This window comes from Lepus europaeus, chromosome 18, assembly GCF_033115175.1.
Source record: "Lepus europaeus isolate LE1 chromosome 18, mLepTim1.pri, whole genome shotgun sequence".
NCBI classification, from domain to species: Eukaryota; Metazoa; Chordata; class Mammalia; order Lagomorpha; family Leporidae; genus Lepus; species Lepus europaeus.
This window is the reverse complement of record NC_084844.1, coordinates 52,497,924-52,512,961: the sequence shown is the minus strand read 5'-3', so window position 1 is coordinate 52,512,961 and position 15,038 is coordinate 52,497,924. Positions and strand designations below refer to the sequence as shown.

The 15,038-nt window shown below is 46.6% G+C and overlaps 1 protein-coding gene across 2 annotated transcripts in view; it reads left to right on the top strand.

Annotated features, from left to right (window-relative positions):
* The window catches only part of MYH10 (myosin heavy chain 10), a 144,744-nt gene that overhangs the window by 34,874 nt on the left and 94,832 nt on the right, over window positions 1-15,038 (top strand). For both annotated transcript variants that reach the window (XM_062215692.1, XM_062215691.1), the window contains exon 4: window positions 9,551-9,578. In XM_062215692.1, coding sequence (XP_062071676.1) covers window positions 9,551-9,578 — 28 coding nt within the window. The remainder of the gene's footprint in view (window positions 1-9,550; window positions 9,579-15,038) is intronic.

The following is a 15,038-nucleotide window of genomic DNA, read 5'->3' as shown; positions in this document are numbered from 1 at the left end:
CATCCCAGGCAGTGGCAACCACTGTGCCAAATGACCGCTCTAGCATATCGTTCAACAGGTTCACCTGAGCTACGGAAAGACTCAGATCCTCAGATTTTTTTTTCCCCCAATTGTAACAAGAATGTCTTCAGACTGAAGAGAGTCGGGCAGGAATATTGAGAAGAGGAGGGGCCGGCACTCTGATGCAGTGGATAGATCAAAATTAGATGATCTCAGTGGAGAGGGAGTCACTGGCATCATCTTTCTTATTTGCATGCTACACATTAGAACCAGATCATGGTGACCTTGGGGTGTCTACCCTGTACATAACCATCTAAGGTCACCCAAGACTGGCTGCATTCCAGGCTCACTGCCGTGTGAGGTGTCTTCCCTTGATCCTGAGGCCTTGCCACAGCCTTCCAGCCCAGCCAGCTTCCGTCTAGGCCCAGGCCGCCAGCACCGCTACCCATCCCCACTGACCCACTGACCCACTGCCCTAGCTGGAAAGGAAAGTTTTGCTGTAGTAATAATTGCAAGGGCCACCCTTGTAGGCCACCTTGAGTATTTTAAGACCTCTGATCTCCCTGGAGTCTCAGAGTGGACTGCTCCACCTCGCCTTGGCAGCTCCCCCTCTCATGCAGACATGCCTGTATCTTCAGTGTCTTCATTGAATGTTTTCCTTCAGGCTTTAACCACAACTGGCCTTTCCCCTGAGTATGGGGTTTGAGGCCACTCGGTGAAGACTGTGCCGTCCCTCCAACCCTTCCCCTGGGAGATGGGGCTGGTGTCCTTACTTGCCATGCCTCTGCCCAGCCTCTGCCCCTCAACCTCCTTGGAAAAGCTGCCCTTCCCTCCCCTCCCCTCCCCTCATCACTGTCAGCTACTTTCTTCTTCGCTCCTTATCTCACTCCTTGACACATCACTTGGTCTCTGCTCCAAGCCCTGCCATAAGAGACAAGATACTTAGCTAACTATAAAAAGATTTCCCAGTGAGTTAGTGTTCATGGCAGTGAGCCTAATGAGTTCTTGCTGTTTTTGCTATTAATCATTCATCTGTCTGGCTTTTTGGTGAAAGGAGAGATCACAGCATGCATTATAGGTTCTTTAGAAGTTAACCACAACAAAATACCACACATAAAAAATATATGCGTTGTGGCAAAACCACTTTAAGAAACAATTCATAGCTGTAATATTTTTATTAGTAAACAATAGTCTGTAGAGGAGTTAAGCCTTTTACTTGAGCGATAAAGGACAACTTTCTGATAATTTATTGTCTGTGAAATCGTAAAGGCCAGGTAATCCCTGTGGGTTTAAACCATTAAATAATGCAGAATAAAATAAGTAGCCTCAAGAACACAACTTGTCAAAGAAATTTGAATGAAGATAGTTATAAAAAATGTACATAGTGGAGGGGCTGGTGCTGTGGCGCAGTAGGTTAATCCTCTGCCTGCAGCGGCAGCATCCCATATGGGTGCTGGTTCTAGTCCCGGCTGCTCCTCTTCCAGTCCAGCTCTGCTGTGGCCTGGGAAAGCAGTGGAAGATGGCCCAAGTCCTTGGGCCCCTGCACCCGCATGGGAGACCAGGAAGAAGCACCTGGCTCCTGGCTTCAGATTGGCACAACTCAGGCTGTTGCTGCCATTTGGGAAGTGAGCCAATGGAAGGAAGACCTTTCTCTCTGTCTCTCTCTCTCACTGTAACTCTACCTCTCAAATAAATAAATAAATAAAATCTTTAAAAAAAAATACACAGTCGAATAAGGTTTGCATTAGTGAGGGGAAGAAAAAGCAAAAATGGGAGGAACCTGTTCTACCCCCCACCTAATCTGGATCCCCTCTTTAAAGAAAACCATTTCATCTGTTTCTCTTAATATGTGTGCCTACTTAATAGTAGTAAGTCCATGCCAATCTTTTTACTTCCAATTATGAAAAAAGCACTTTTTTAAAAAAAATTTTATTTAAAAGGCAGTATTCTAGAGAAAGGGAGAGCCAGATCTTCCATCTGATGGTTCACTCCTCAAATGATTGCAACAGCCAAGGCTGGGCCAAGAGCTTCATCCAGGTCTTATGTGTGGATGCAGGGCTCCAAATGCCTGGGCCATCTGCTGCTTTTTCTAGGCACATTAACAGGGAGCTGGATCAGAAATGGAGCAGCCACAAATAGATCCAGTGCTCATGTAACCACAGTGCCAGCCCCTGAAAGAAGCATATTTAAGATTTATTTATTTATTTTCAAGTGAGAGAGAGGGACGGGCAGGTATTCTCTATCTGCTGGCTTACTCCCAAAATGGTCACAATGATAGGACTGGGCCAGGCCAAAGTCAGGAGCCTGGAAGTCCATCTGGGTCTCCCACATGGCAGCAGATGGCCCAAGTGCTTGGGCCATCTGCTGCTGCTTTCCCAGGGAGCTGGATGAGATATGGAGCAGCCGGGACTCACTGGTGTCCCAGGCAGTGGCTTAACCTGCTGTGATGCAACACTGAACCCAGAAAAAGTATTTCTTAGAAAAGTTTTTATTTATTTATTTGAGAGGTAGAGTTACAGACAGAATGAAGGAGAGACAGAGAGAAAGGTCTACATCTGCTGGTTCACTCCCCAAATGGTAGCAATGGCCAGAGATGGGCCAATCAGAAACCAGGAGCCAGGAGTTTCCTCCAGGTCTCCCACAGGGGTACAGGGGCCCAAGCACTTGGACCATCCTCCACTGCTTTCCCAGGCCATTAGCAGAGAGCTGAATCGGAAGAGGAGCAGCCGGGACACAAACTGGCGCCCATATGGGGTGCTGGTGCCACAGGTGGAGGCCTAGCCCACTATGCCACAGCACTGGCCCCAGAAAGAAGCATTTTTAACTTATCTAAACCCTCCCCTCATTTTCCCCACAGAAGTTAAACCAACAATTTCTTGCTGTTTAATATTCAGTATTTACATTGTTTGTCTGTCTTGGGATTGCGTTTCCTTTCTTATATGATTTTCTGTTTTCCATGGGGTTAGTCATTTTCCGGTGTGGGGACAGGGTGGTTTTGCAGTTGGCTCTGTTAACTTGACAGAACTGCACGTCCTCTTTGTGGTCCCTAGAAAAGTGCCTCGCAGTTGGGAGACGCGGCTCTGGGAGCCTCTGCCCAGTCTCTGCTCATTGCCCTTTACCCCTCCTCCGCCTCCGCTTCCACATCCGTGGACTCCTTTCCTTGGTTGTATTTCTTCCTCATGGAACTCAGCCACTGGAGGATAACCCCCAGGAGCTGCTCAAGAAAGCTCTGCAACCAGCAGTTATCAGATCAGTAAGTCATTCGTAGCCGAGTGCTCAGCAGCCTACTGGGAAGACGTCTGACAGAGGGAGTGGCCCCCCGACCATAACGGACACAGGTGCCCCTTCCTTAAGGACAGGACCAGTACATATCAAAATGTACATCTTGAAAATGTAGGTGGGGGCCGGCGCTGTGGTGTAGTGGGTAAGGCCACTGCCTGTAGTGCCGGCATCCCATATGGGCACTGGTTCGAGTTCTGGCTGCTCCACTTCTGATCCAGCTCTCTGCTATGGCCTGGGAAAGGCAGTGGAAGATGGCCCAAGTCCTTGGCCCCTGCACCCGCATGGGAGCTTTAACCTGCTATGCCAGCACCAGCCCCATCTTTGATGATTTTTTTAAAATTGAGTAGTTTATCTTGTTGAGTTTTGACAGTTCTTTATCTTGATAGAAGTTCTGTATTTGGTAATTTTTTTCACTCCCAGTCTGTGATCCATTTTTAGTTAATTTTTGTAAGTGACCCAAGAGTAGGATTGACATTCATCTTTTACCTATAGAATCCAATTGTTCTAGCCCTGTTTGTTGATAGGCATTTATTTATTTCTCCAGTAAATTTCCTTTGCACCTGTGTTGAAAATTAACAAAGGTCTATTCCAGAACTCTTTGATCTGTCTGTCTTAGTGCTAGTATCACACTGGCTTGATTAACAGCTTCATAGTAAATCTTGAAATCAGATCCTGTGAGCCACCATTGTTCTTTTTAAAAATTGTTTTGTTGGAACGGGCATTGTGGGCCAACGGGTTAAGCTGTCACACAGAACGCCACATTCCCATATCAGAGAGTGGTTTTGATCCAGCTTCCTGCTGCTGCATCCCGGGAGGCACAGCTGATGGCTGAAGTGCTCGGGCCCCTGCTGTCCACATGGGAGACCTGAGTGGGACTCTGGGCTCTTTGCTTCATCCTGGCACAGTGCTGGGTTGTTGCAGGCATTTGGGGAGCAATCCAGAAGGTGGAAGATCTGCCTTCCAAAGAGAAAACAGATGTTTTTTTAAGAATGGCTTTGTCAGGGCCGGCGCTGTGGCGCAGTGGGTTAAAGCTCTGGCCTGAAGTGCCAGCATCCTATTTGGGCGCTGGTTCTAGTCCCGGCTGCTCCTCTTCCAATCCAGCTCTCTGCTACGGCCTTGGATAGCATTCAAAGATGGCCCAAGTCCTTGGGCCCCTATACCCACGTGGGAGACCCTGAAGAAGCTCCTGGCTTCGGATCGGCACAGCTCTGGCCATTGTGGCCAACTGGGGAGTGAACCAGCAGATGGAAGACTTCTCTCTCTGTCTCTACCTCTCTCTGTAACTCTGTCTTTAAAAATAAATAAATCTTAAAAAAAGAATTGTTTTGTCTATTCTAGTTACTTTGTCTTTCATTATATATGAAATTTAGAATTCAGTCTATTAATATCTCCAAAATAACCCTGCAGACATTTTGATTGGACTGGGTTGAGTCTGTAGATCAGGGAGTTGACAAATGTTGATTCTTCCAGTCCATGAATACTATTTGTGACTTTAGGTCTTTTAAATTTCTTTTACCGGTGTTTTATAGTTTTCCATAAACAGATCTTATACTTATTTTGTTAGATTTATGACCAAGTATTACTATAACGAGGCAGTTATGTTTTTTAGTTTTAAGTGGATCTCTTGAAGAGTCAGTGTCCAATTTTTCACTATTAATATTCAGAAGTAGGATTTATTAAACCATATGTATTGACATTCTTGTGACTTTGCTAAATTCACTTATTCTGGAAGGTTTTTTTTTTTTTTTCTCTTTGTGTATCCGTTGGGATAGTCTGTCTAGATAACCACGTCTTCCACAGATAGAGACATTGTTATTTCCTCCTTTGCAGCCTGTGCTTTGAAGTTCTTTTCCTTGCATCTCATGTTCGTTAAGAGTGTGGAGCACAGACATCCTTGCCTGTTCCTGAGCGTAGCATTCAGTGTTCACCGTTAAAGATGATATTAATGATAGGATTTTTTTTGTGGATACATTTTATCAGGTTGAAGTTCCCTTTTATCCTTAGCTTGTTGAATTTTTTTTTAAAGATGTATTTATTCACTTGAAAGGCCAAATTAGGGAAAGGCAGAAAGAGAGAGATCTTCTGTTTGCTAGTTCACTCTCTAGATGGCCACAATAGCCAGGGCTGAGCAAAGCCAAAGCCAGGAGCTTCATCCAGGTCTCCCATGTGGGTACAGGGGCCAAGCACTTGGGCCAGCTTCTGCTGCTTTCTAGGCGCACTAACAGGGAGCTGGATTGGAAACGGAGCAGCCGGGACTCAAACCACTGCCTGTGTGGAATGCCGTTGCTGCAGGCAGTAGCTTTGCACGCCTCAACACTGGCCCTGGTAACTTTTTTTAGATGAATGGATGTTCAATTTTGTCATGCTTTTTTTTTTTTTTTTTTTTTTTTTTTTTTTTTTTTTAACCTCTCTTCAGTGATATGGTTTCTTTTTCTTTAGTTTATTGAATCAGATTGTTTGCCTTTTGGTTGTTAAGTTAGCTTGCCATCACAGAATAAATACCACTTGCTCATTATTTGTATCATCCTTTTTGTGTGTGTGTGTATATCACTGGATTTTATTTGCTAACATTTTTGTGCCTTTCTTACGAAAGACATTTTATGTCATTTTCTCCTTTTGTCTTTTTTTTTTTTCCTTCCAGTTTTAGCATCAGGGTAAGGCTTCTCTCGTAGAATGAATTGGGAAATGTTCCTTCCTCTTCAGTTTCTAGAAGATTCTGTAGAGTGTTGGTGTTACTTCTTCCTTAAATGTTTTGTGGAATTTACCAGTGAAGCTGTGGCTTTTTTACAGCAAGATTTGTAATTACAAACCTAAATTCTTCAATAGATATAGAGTGATGGATGTTACTGTCCCTTCTTGAGTGAGCTTTAATGGTTTGACTTTTTTTTTTTTTTTAAGATTTATTTATTTATTTATTTATTTGAAAGTCAGAGTTACAGAGTGAAGGAGGGGCAGAGAGAGAGAGAGAGGTCTTCCATTTGCCGGTTCACTCCCCATTTGGCCGTGCCAATCCAAAGCCAGGAGCCAGGGGCTTCTTCTGGGTCTCCAACATGGGTACAGGGTCCCAAGGACTTGGGCCATCTTCTACTGCTTTCCCAGGCACATTATTAGCAGGGAACTGGATTGGAAGTGGAGCTGCCATAACTTTAGCCAGCACCCATATGGGAAGCCGGCTCTGCAGGCAGAGGTTTAATCCACTATGCCATAGTGCCAGCCCCTCCACTTTTTTCTTTATTTTTGTTTTTTTAAGATTTATTTATTTATTTGAAAGACAAAGCCGCAAGCAGAGAGAGGGAGAGACAGAGAGGTCTTCCATCTGCTGGTTCACTCTCCAAATGTTTACAACAGCCAGGAGCTTCTTCTGGGTCTCCCATGTATGTGGCAGGGGTCTGTGCACTTGGGCCATCCTCTACTGGTTTTCCCAGGCACATTAGCAGGGAACTGGATCAGAAATAGAGCAGCTGAGACTCGACCAGTACCCATATGGAATGCCAGCATTGCAGGCAGCGGCTTAACCTGCTGCACTGCGTTGCCGGCCCTGAGTCACCACTCTAGAGTGCTAGTTGCATTTTTGAAAGTAATCTGTTTTTCCCCTTAACTGTCACTGTAAGGCTGTGTCTGGTTACATGTGTAGGTCCTTAGAGTATAAAGGTCATTGTGAACTATTGTCTGGGAAGTGGAAGGAGGGGTTCTGTTGCAGAGCTGGGGAGAGTCCTGCAGGTTGACAGGCCCATCCCCCTTTTGTAATGATAAAGATCCTGAGGCCAGAGTTAGTGCAAGATCAGACAAATAGCAAAACAGATGGGATGTGCCAGGAGAGCTGGTGGTGGTGACGGGAAGGGGGCAGGGCACGTGGAGGGGTGGATTATTGTGCAGGGCTCAGCTTCCAGACAGTGATAACAGTGTGCACAGATGTAAGAAGCAAGCTGTTCTGAATTAATTAGGGGGCAGTTTAATTGGAGTTCATTTTGTGTGTTTTGATTTCTTTAATTGTACAGACCAGTTCAGAAAAGCCATAAAAAGTTGGTGTAGTGGAATTCTATAGGAATTGTTCAGACCAGGAGAGTTTAGTAGTCTGAAGGTTCACATTGAAGCAAATAAGCAAAAACTTTGTAAAATCCTGCTGGTTTGTGGGATTTTAAAATCTTATTACTTTCAAAAATGTACTTACTTTGAAAGGCTGAGTGACAGAGAGATGGAGATTTCCGTATACTTGTTCATTCCCCAAATGCCACAACAGCCGAGGCTGGGCCAAGCTGATGCCAGGACTCAGGAACTCAAATATTTGAGCCATCGTCTGCTGCTTCCCAGATGCATTAGCAGGGAGCTGGGTGGGAACTGGCTCTCAGCATGGTCCACAGGCATCCTAAACACTGGCCTAACCCACTGTCTGCCCATGGTTATGTTACATATTTTTAGTTATCCAAGAAATAGAGCTTGCCTCAACCCCTTCACTCTTCAAATGCCCATAGCAGCCGGGTAAGCATGAAGTTAAGAGTCAAGAACTGAATCTAGGTTTCCCATGTGGGAGTCAAGGACTTGAGCCATCACCTACTGCCTCCCAAGGTGGACCTCAGCAGGAAGCTGGACTGAGGAGCAGAACTGGATACTCTGATGTGGGATATGGGCATCCCCAGCAATGAGCTAACTGCTGCACCAAACCACCTGACTCATACTCATATCATGGTTTTATAGGTGAAGAACCAGCGAGGAATAAATGCCTCATTTATAGGCACATAGTCTGTGGCAGAGCTGGAACTGGAGCCATCTTGGCCAGGGCCCAGCCTGCTGTACCAGCCCTGGGTTTCTCGCATAAGGTCTTTATTGCAAGCTGGCTGTGGCTAAGGCTGTGGATGCTGGGAATAAAGCAGTGGGACAATCTTGGATCTCAAGCAGTACTTCTTAGGAGGCAGTCTGCTACAGACTTTTTTTTGTCTAATTGTAAAATGTGCTTAAAAGAAGGAAGCCTTGTGAAATTTGAGGGTTTCCAAGAAGGTTTCCCCAGAGGAGTGAGAAGGGCCGTGCAGATGTGTGACCCAGTGTGGGCCTCAGAAGAGCCTGTCTGAACAGGGCTCCTCTGTGCCCTCTGGGAAAGTCGAGGGATAAAGGAGGCTGATGTCACCTCCTCGCCTTGACTGTGGCAGGACAGTGCCACGGTTGTGAGCCAGGCTCCTTGTACAAGTCAGTTTGTGCATAGAATAGATAGGCAGATGTGTTTAATGATATTACGTAAGAAGAGGGTAACGTAAGGAATGTGCTATTTATTTCTTTCTCTTTCATGAAAGTTGTTTGCACCTGAACTACCGTGAGGTCCTCCTTGGGAGCTGGCTGTCATCCACCAGAGGAGCAAGCACAGCCTAGCAGGACACAGAAAAGTTCCTGGGCCGGGCCCTGTGACCTGTGGCAGGCACGCTTGGTAGCATGGAGACCGCGGCCAGGCCAGGGCTGTCATCCTGGCAGGCTTGCCCCTTAGTAGTACCTGTGTGTCTAGGGAGGAGCACCCCACTCCCCTGGGAATATTTTGTCTTCTTCAAATGGGGATAATAGTGCTCACGAGTGACCAGAGATCATACATCCCACAGTGACCGTTGTGTCCGTGAGTTGGAAATGGATTCAGAGTTTACCTTTTTATTTGAAAACTTAGCTGAATCATTAAATCCCTTTAAAACACACAGCTGCTGCTAAGCCATGTGTGCTTTTATCACTGATACATTGTGTTTTTACTCAAAACAGTGGTTGAACTTCATGCAGATGTTTATCTTAACCTCAGCCGTCTTCACTCAGCATTCTTGGTGCTTTTTTCCGTCCTCTGAGATGAGATTAATAACAATTCCTGTCTGGTTGTGCGTATTCTTGTAGCCAGTCTGAAAGGTAGTTTTTCCCTAACCTGGCCAGGCATCACCATCACCTGGGGAGGGGGCTCAGTTAAAGGGGAGTTTCCAAGCCCTGTGCCCCTGAGGGTGACACGGCCAGGGCAGAGCTCCAGGCAGATATGCAGCATGGTTTGAGAATTCCCAGTTGATTAGATGTGTGAAGACCTCCAGGAAAATGATGCGGGCTCAGCCTGGATTGTTGTTTGCCTCGGTGAATCTGGCCTACCAGGAGCCGTGGAGCAAACTGGATTAGATTTACGATGACTTAATAGCTTTGGAGACTTAATATCTTACAGGCTGTTTTGTAAGCTTATAGGCAACTTTATGATATCCAATGTTTTATAACCAGGCAAATGGTCACTTTCTGTTTTTGTTTGTTTTGTTCTGTTTTATAGATCGTGAGGACCAGTCCATTCTTTGCACGTAAGTAAATGCTGAATGTTCAGACTTATTTTTGATTTTTGTTGGAAAGTAGAAAATGACTTTTGTATGGGGGGAGGGGGAAATAGAGCAGTAATTTTTAAGAGTTTGTTGGAACCCTTGTGCTAAGGCTAAGGTGATATAAGCTCTTTCCGTTTGGTGTTACTGTTTGGTTGTTGCAGTGGGATTTTTGCACAGTTTATAATGCTAACCTTTGAAATTGACTTATTTAGTTTGTATGTCCAAGGGTAGACTCTCTGGACATTTCTTTGTCTCTTCTCAATATGTAAGGGAGAGCCACAGCTCACTAACACAATATTAATGACTGGACGCTGATTCGATTTGCACAGTATGAAGATCACTTTGGCCACCTGGTGGAAAATGGGCTGAAGAGAGAGTTGAGACAGGAAGGCCAATCAGGAGGCAGGGTTGCTGCTGGGGACTGCAGGTGGAGAAGTGGGTATGAACCCCGAGAACAGTGGCGTTCACTTGAGGAGACAGGCTTAGCAGGACTAAGAAAAAGGAACTGAAGTAGGGGTCGTTGATGAAATCAGGGTATCTCCTAATTTGAGAGCAGCAGGTTTGATAGGGAATAAGGAGTTTGGTTTAGAATACATTACACTGGGGGTGCCTGTGGCTCATCTCACTGGAGCTGTCCATTAGGCTCTTGGATATGTGCTTGTGGAGCCCAGGAGAAAGAGATCAGTGCTAGGAGTGTGCATCTTCGGTGTGAACAAGATGGCTGTAACGGAAGCCGTGCTGGTGAGCGACACTTTGCATTAGGGGTGTGCAATCATGAGCACCACTAACATGCAAGGTCCGCCAGAGGATGAAGAGCAATGAAGAAGGTTCCAACAACCCAAGGTGCAAGCTTGAGGAAGTTAGAGGGGTGGTGACACAGTAGCCAGGGATAGAGAGAACTTTCCAGAAAGAGGGAGTGGTCAGCATTATCAAATGCCACTGCAATGGACAGATCGATTCAGAATGGAGGGCGGTGGAGTGCACTGAGGGGATGGAGAGGTATTGCAAACCAGATGGAAGCTGAGAAATGATGCGAGGTGGAAAAGTTCAAACAAAAATGAAGTACAGACCTACTGCTTTCAAACAACTTGAAAATGAAACGAGTAATTAGTTGAGTAATGGGTCAGACATCAACAGGATTTTTGTTGCTTTTGGTGGTATTTTTAATGTGGTGATGAAATATGGATGAGAGAGAGTGGTAGGGGAGCTGCTGGCTGGGAGCAAGAAGAAAGGACTGAGAGAGCGAGGGTGGTGGTGGGACCCAGAGTACAGTGAGGGAGTGGGAGGGAGGTGCGCCTGGTCCGCAGTGACATCGGGGCAGCCGAGTGCCGGTGCAGGTAAGTAGGGTGAGAGCTGGGTGTTGAGAAAGTTCTTAGTGCGGGGTTTCCCTTTTCTGTGAGGTAAAAGGTGGGGTCTAGTGAGAAGGGAGGTGCAGGATCTGAGGTTTGAGGAGAGGAGGGTTCATCTGCTTTAATTATGGGGATGTGTATCTGTCTTTATTCCAAGTTCTTGCCCACACTGAGGTAAGAGTTCAAAGCAGAGGCATATGTTAAGTGCACACGTGAGAGTGGGATTTATTTAAAAGTGCATGAACATTCACGCGTGAGTGTGGAGCACCCCACGTGAAAAAGTGCCTCCATACGTGGGCCAGAGAGTTGCCTAGGAGGAGAGAGTGGGGGGGGAGGCCAGAGAGGAACCAACAACAAGGGCAAGAAGCCAGAGGCAAAAGGGCTGCCCCCACATACAACAGGCCCCTAATTCAGTATACAAGCCAGCTGGAGTTTGGCCAGGGTTACTGTGCAGGAGGCTCTCTGGGAGTTTCACGGCACCAGCTTCTATGGGGCCATAATGGTATCTCTTCCTTCCTGGTCCTCGATTAGACACAGGTGCATTATGGAAAAGTGGGCAAACTGACACGTAAGGGTGTGGAGTTACAATGCAGGACTAGAGGCAGAAACTGTGGAAAAATCTTCCAGCTCATCTCTTCCCACCTCATCTTCCTGTTTGTTTTCCCCAAGTTGCTTTGTTGTATGAATTTTTTTCTGATATTTTTAAAAGACGTATTTATTGTCTTTATATACAGAAATATATACTAAACTGATCTTCTGTATACAAAGAGAATTGAAAATGAATCTTTACATGAATGGAAGGGGAAAGGGAGCGGGAAAGGGGAGGGTTGCGGGCGGGAGGGAAGTTATGGGAGGAGGGAAGCCATTGTAACCCATAAGCTATACTTTGGAAATTTATATTCATTAAATAAAAGTTTAATAAAAAAAAGAAAAGAAAAAAAAAAAGACGTATTTATTGGCCGGTGCCATGGCTCACTTGGCTGATCCTCTGCCTGCAGCGCTGGCACCCCGGGTTCTAGTCGCAGTTGGGGCACCGGATTCTGTCTCAGTTGCTCCTCTTCCAGTCCAGCTCTCTGCTGTGGCCCGGGAAGGCAGTGGAGGATGGCCCAAGTGCTTGGGCCCTGCACCACATGGGAGACCAGGAGAAGCACCTGGCTCCTGGCTTCAGATCAGCGCAGCGCGCCTGGCACAGCACGCCAGCCATAGCGGCCATTTGGGGAGTGAACCAACGGAAAAGGAAGACCTTTCTCTTTGTCTGTCTCTCTCTAACTCTGCCTGTCCAAAAAAAAAAAAAAGATGCATTTATTTATTTATTTGAGAGGCAGAGTTACAGAGAGAGAGAAGGAGAGGCAGAAAGGGGCCTTTCATTCACTGGTTCATTCCCCAAATGGGTACAACTGCTGTAGCTGGGCCAGTCTAAAGCCAGGAGTCAGGAGCTTCTTCCAGGTCTCCCATGTGGGTGCAGAGGCCAAAGCACTTGGACCATTTTCCACTGCTTTCCCAGGCTATTAGCAGGGAGCTGGATCAGAAATGGAATAGCCAAGACTCCAACCAGCTCCCATATGGGATGCCAGCACTGCAGGCAGGTTCTTAACTTTCTGTGCCACGGTGCTGGCCCCTCTGTTCATATTTTTTAGCCTGAGGAGTTACATAAAGTAGCTCTTTCTAAACATCACACCACCTTGACACTTGGTGGCTCAAAAGAGCGTGACTCTGCGGGTTTCCCAGCCGTTGGGTTGGGCTCAGCCAGGTGGTTATGTTGTAACAGGCCAGGCTCAGCTGTCTCACCCAGGGCTTGCTCCTGCCCCCACGGTTAGGTGTGGGGCAGCTGGCCACCTGTCAGCTGAGGTGCCTTGCTTCTTCACGTCCTCTGGTTCTCCAGCGGACTAGCCCTGCCTTTTAATGCAGCTTTTACTTGTCCAGGTTCTCTGTGTCACATTTGCTGCCGTCCAGTTCCCAAGCCACACATAGCCAAAGCAAAGTTGTTGTGGGAAACCCTATAAAGTGAGGCATGCAACAGTGTTGGGGGAGTGGAGGGCATCACTATGATTGATCTCCCATGATGCTGTTGGAATTGAACTGTATCAGCCAGCCTTCCACTACTTAAACTAAAATACCTGAGAGGAGTAATTAAGGAGGGATGAGGGTTGATTGTGGCTTCTGGTTTGGAGGTTCCACAGTTCAAAATTGGGCATCCCCATTAGTCTGGCATCCTGTGGAGTCTGGCTGTGCTATCACAGCTACAAGGGAAGGCACACACAGTAAGCCAGGAAGCAGAGGCACAGGCAGTGTCCTCTCCCTCTCTGTGACCTTCTTACAAAGCCATCATGATCCAGTCACGGGGCTCCACCCTACCACCCCAGTCCCATCCAATCCACTCACTTCCCAAAGGCCCTGCCTTCACCTGCCACAGTTGGATTCAGCCTGCAACTCAACCATTAGCATCAGTCCATGAGCTGTTAGCTGAGACTTTGGGACTGCGTTAACCTGGAGAGTCAAGTCCCACTGAATCCAGAACAGGAGCCACATCTAGCCCAGCAAGAGGTGGAGGACTCAGACGTCTCCTCTTAGACCTTGGTGTCTTGGGAGCTCAGATGAGCATTTTTGAAGAGACTCTTGGGAGTCTGCAAGTGGGAAACCTTGAGGAAGGGAGTGGCTGCTTCGATGGATGAAAGGTTAGGGAGCACCAGCTTACTGTTGTTACCCAGACCGACCGTTCCAGACACAGCACTTGTAAGGACATGGTCCGTGTCATCTTAGTCTGAAGTTTGTCATCAACTAATAGGCTTGGAGTTAAGCCTTCCAGCAGCTGGGTTATCTCTTCTTGGGCACAAAGTATCATCGAGTACCATTTATTCTCTTCTGTCTGGTTTTTCCTTGTTAACTCTTTCCAAACTTTTACTATGAATGTTTTCAGAAAGCAAAGTTGAAAGAATTTTGTGGTGACGCCCTACATGGATTTGTATCCTTGCTCTTTTGCTGTTTTTCTATCAACCATTTGTCCTTCTGTCTGTCAGTCCATCTTCTTGTTTGTGTTGGGAGGAAACCTTTACCAACTTGGATGCAGTAGCTGGGAGTCTGGGAATTCACAGACAGTATACATGCTAGCAAAGGAAAGTTCAGGTTATTTCCACGTGGATGTCAGTGTTGAGCAACTTGTGATCTGGCCTGAGATGAAAGGCTTATATACTAACCCTACCAAACATGGGCGGGGCAGGGGAGTTTAGGGTCTCAGTGTGCTTCTTGCCGCTGACGGCTCACTGCACTCCCACTTCCCGGTGCTAAGGGTCAGTCTTGTCGCACCTGGGAACCACAGCCAGGGCCAGTGTGGCTGTGGAGGGATACGGCAAGCTGTGGCAGCTGACTGTTGGGGGTTTTTTTCTGTAATTTGTTCCTTCTCCTGTCCTCCCAGTAAACACCCCGCTGTCTCACTCTCACCATATTTCCTTAATTTTAAATACACGAATTATGATATTTAATGGCAGCCTTTCATGTTCATATCTATAACAGAGTTACATTGTGACCTGAGGAATAGGACAGCTTGAACAATGTATGTGCTGTGGACTTAAGGAGACAGTGTGAATCTGTTGTGAGGGGCAGTGAGGCTCCACCAAATGGAGTACTTGAGAGTGTGTAGCTGGGTCTTCTGAAACTTGGTACACTGCCCAGCTCATTAAGTTTCTTGGTGAGAATCCCTGTTTAGCCAGCTTTATCCAGTATTTTACTAAGTATCCATGTTTATATAGTATCACAAAGATGCAGAAGCGAATTTAAAAAGATACATAGTTTGATGACTTCTCTTTAAATTTTTTGACACTTTCTCTGTCATTTACTTTTACTCAAGAAGTATGAACTCCAAATCTGTATTCTGGCCGCCTCTTTGAACAGCATCCCACAAAGGCCTGTGCTGCCTACCCAGGCTGGGCCATGTGAACACACCCTGCCAAGCCCCCTGCTTAGCTGTGAAGCCCCTCCTCTCCCAGTGCCCACTGCCCCTTATCTCCCAGTGCTCACTGCCGGTCCTCTCACAGTGCTCACTGCCCCTCCTCTCCCAGTACTCCTGCCCCCCCCCCCCCCCAGTGCTCACTACCCC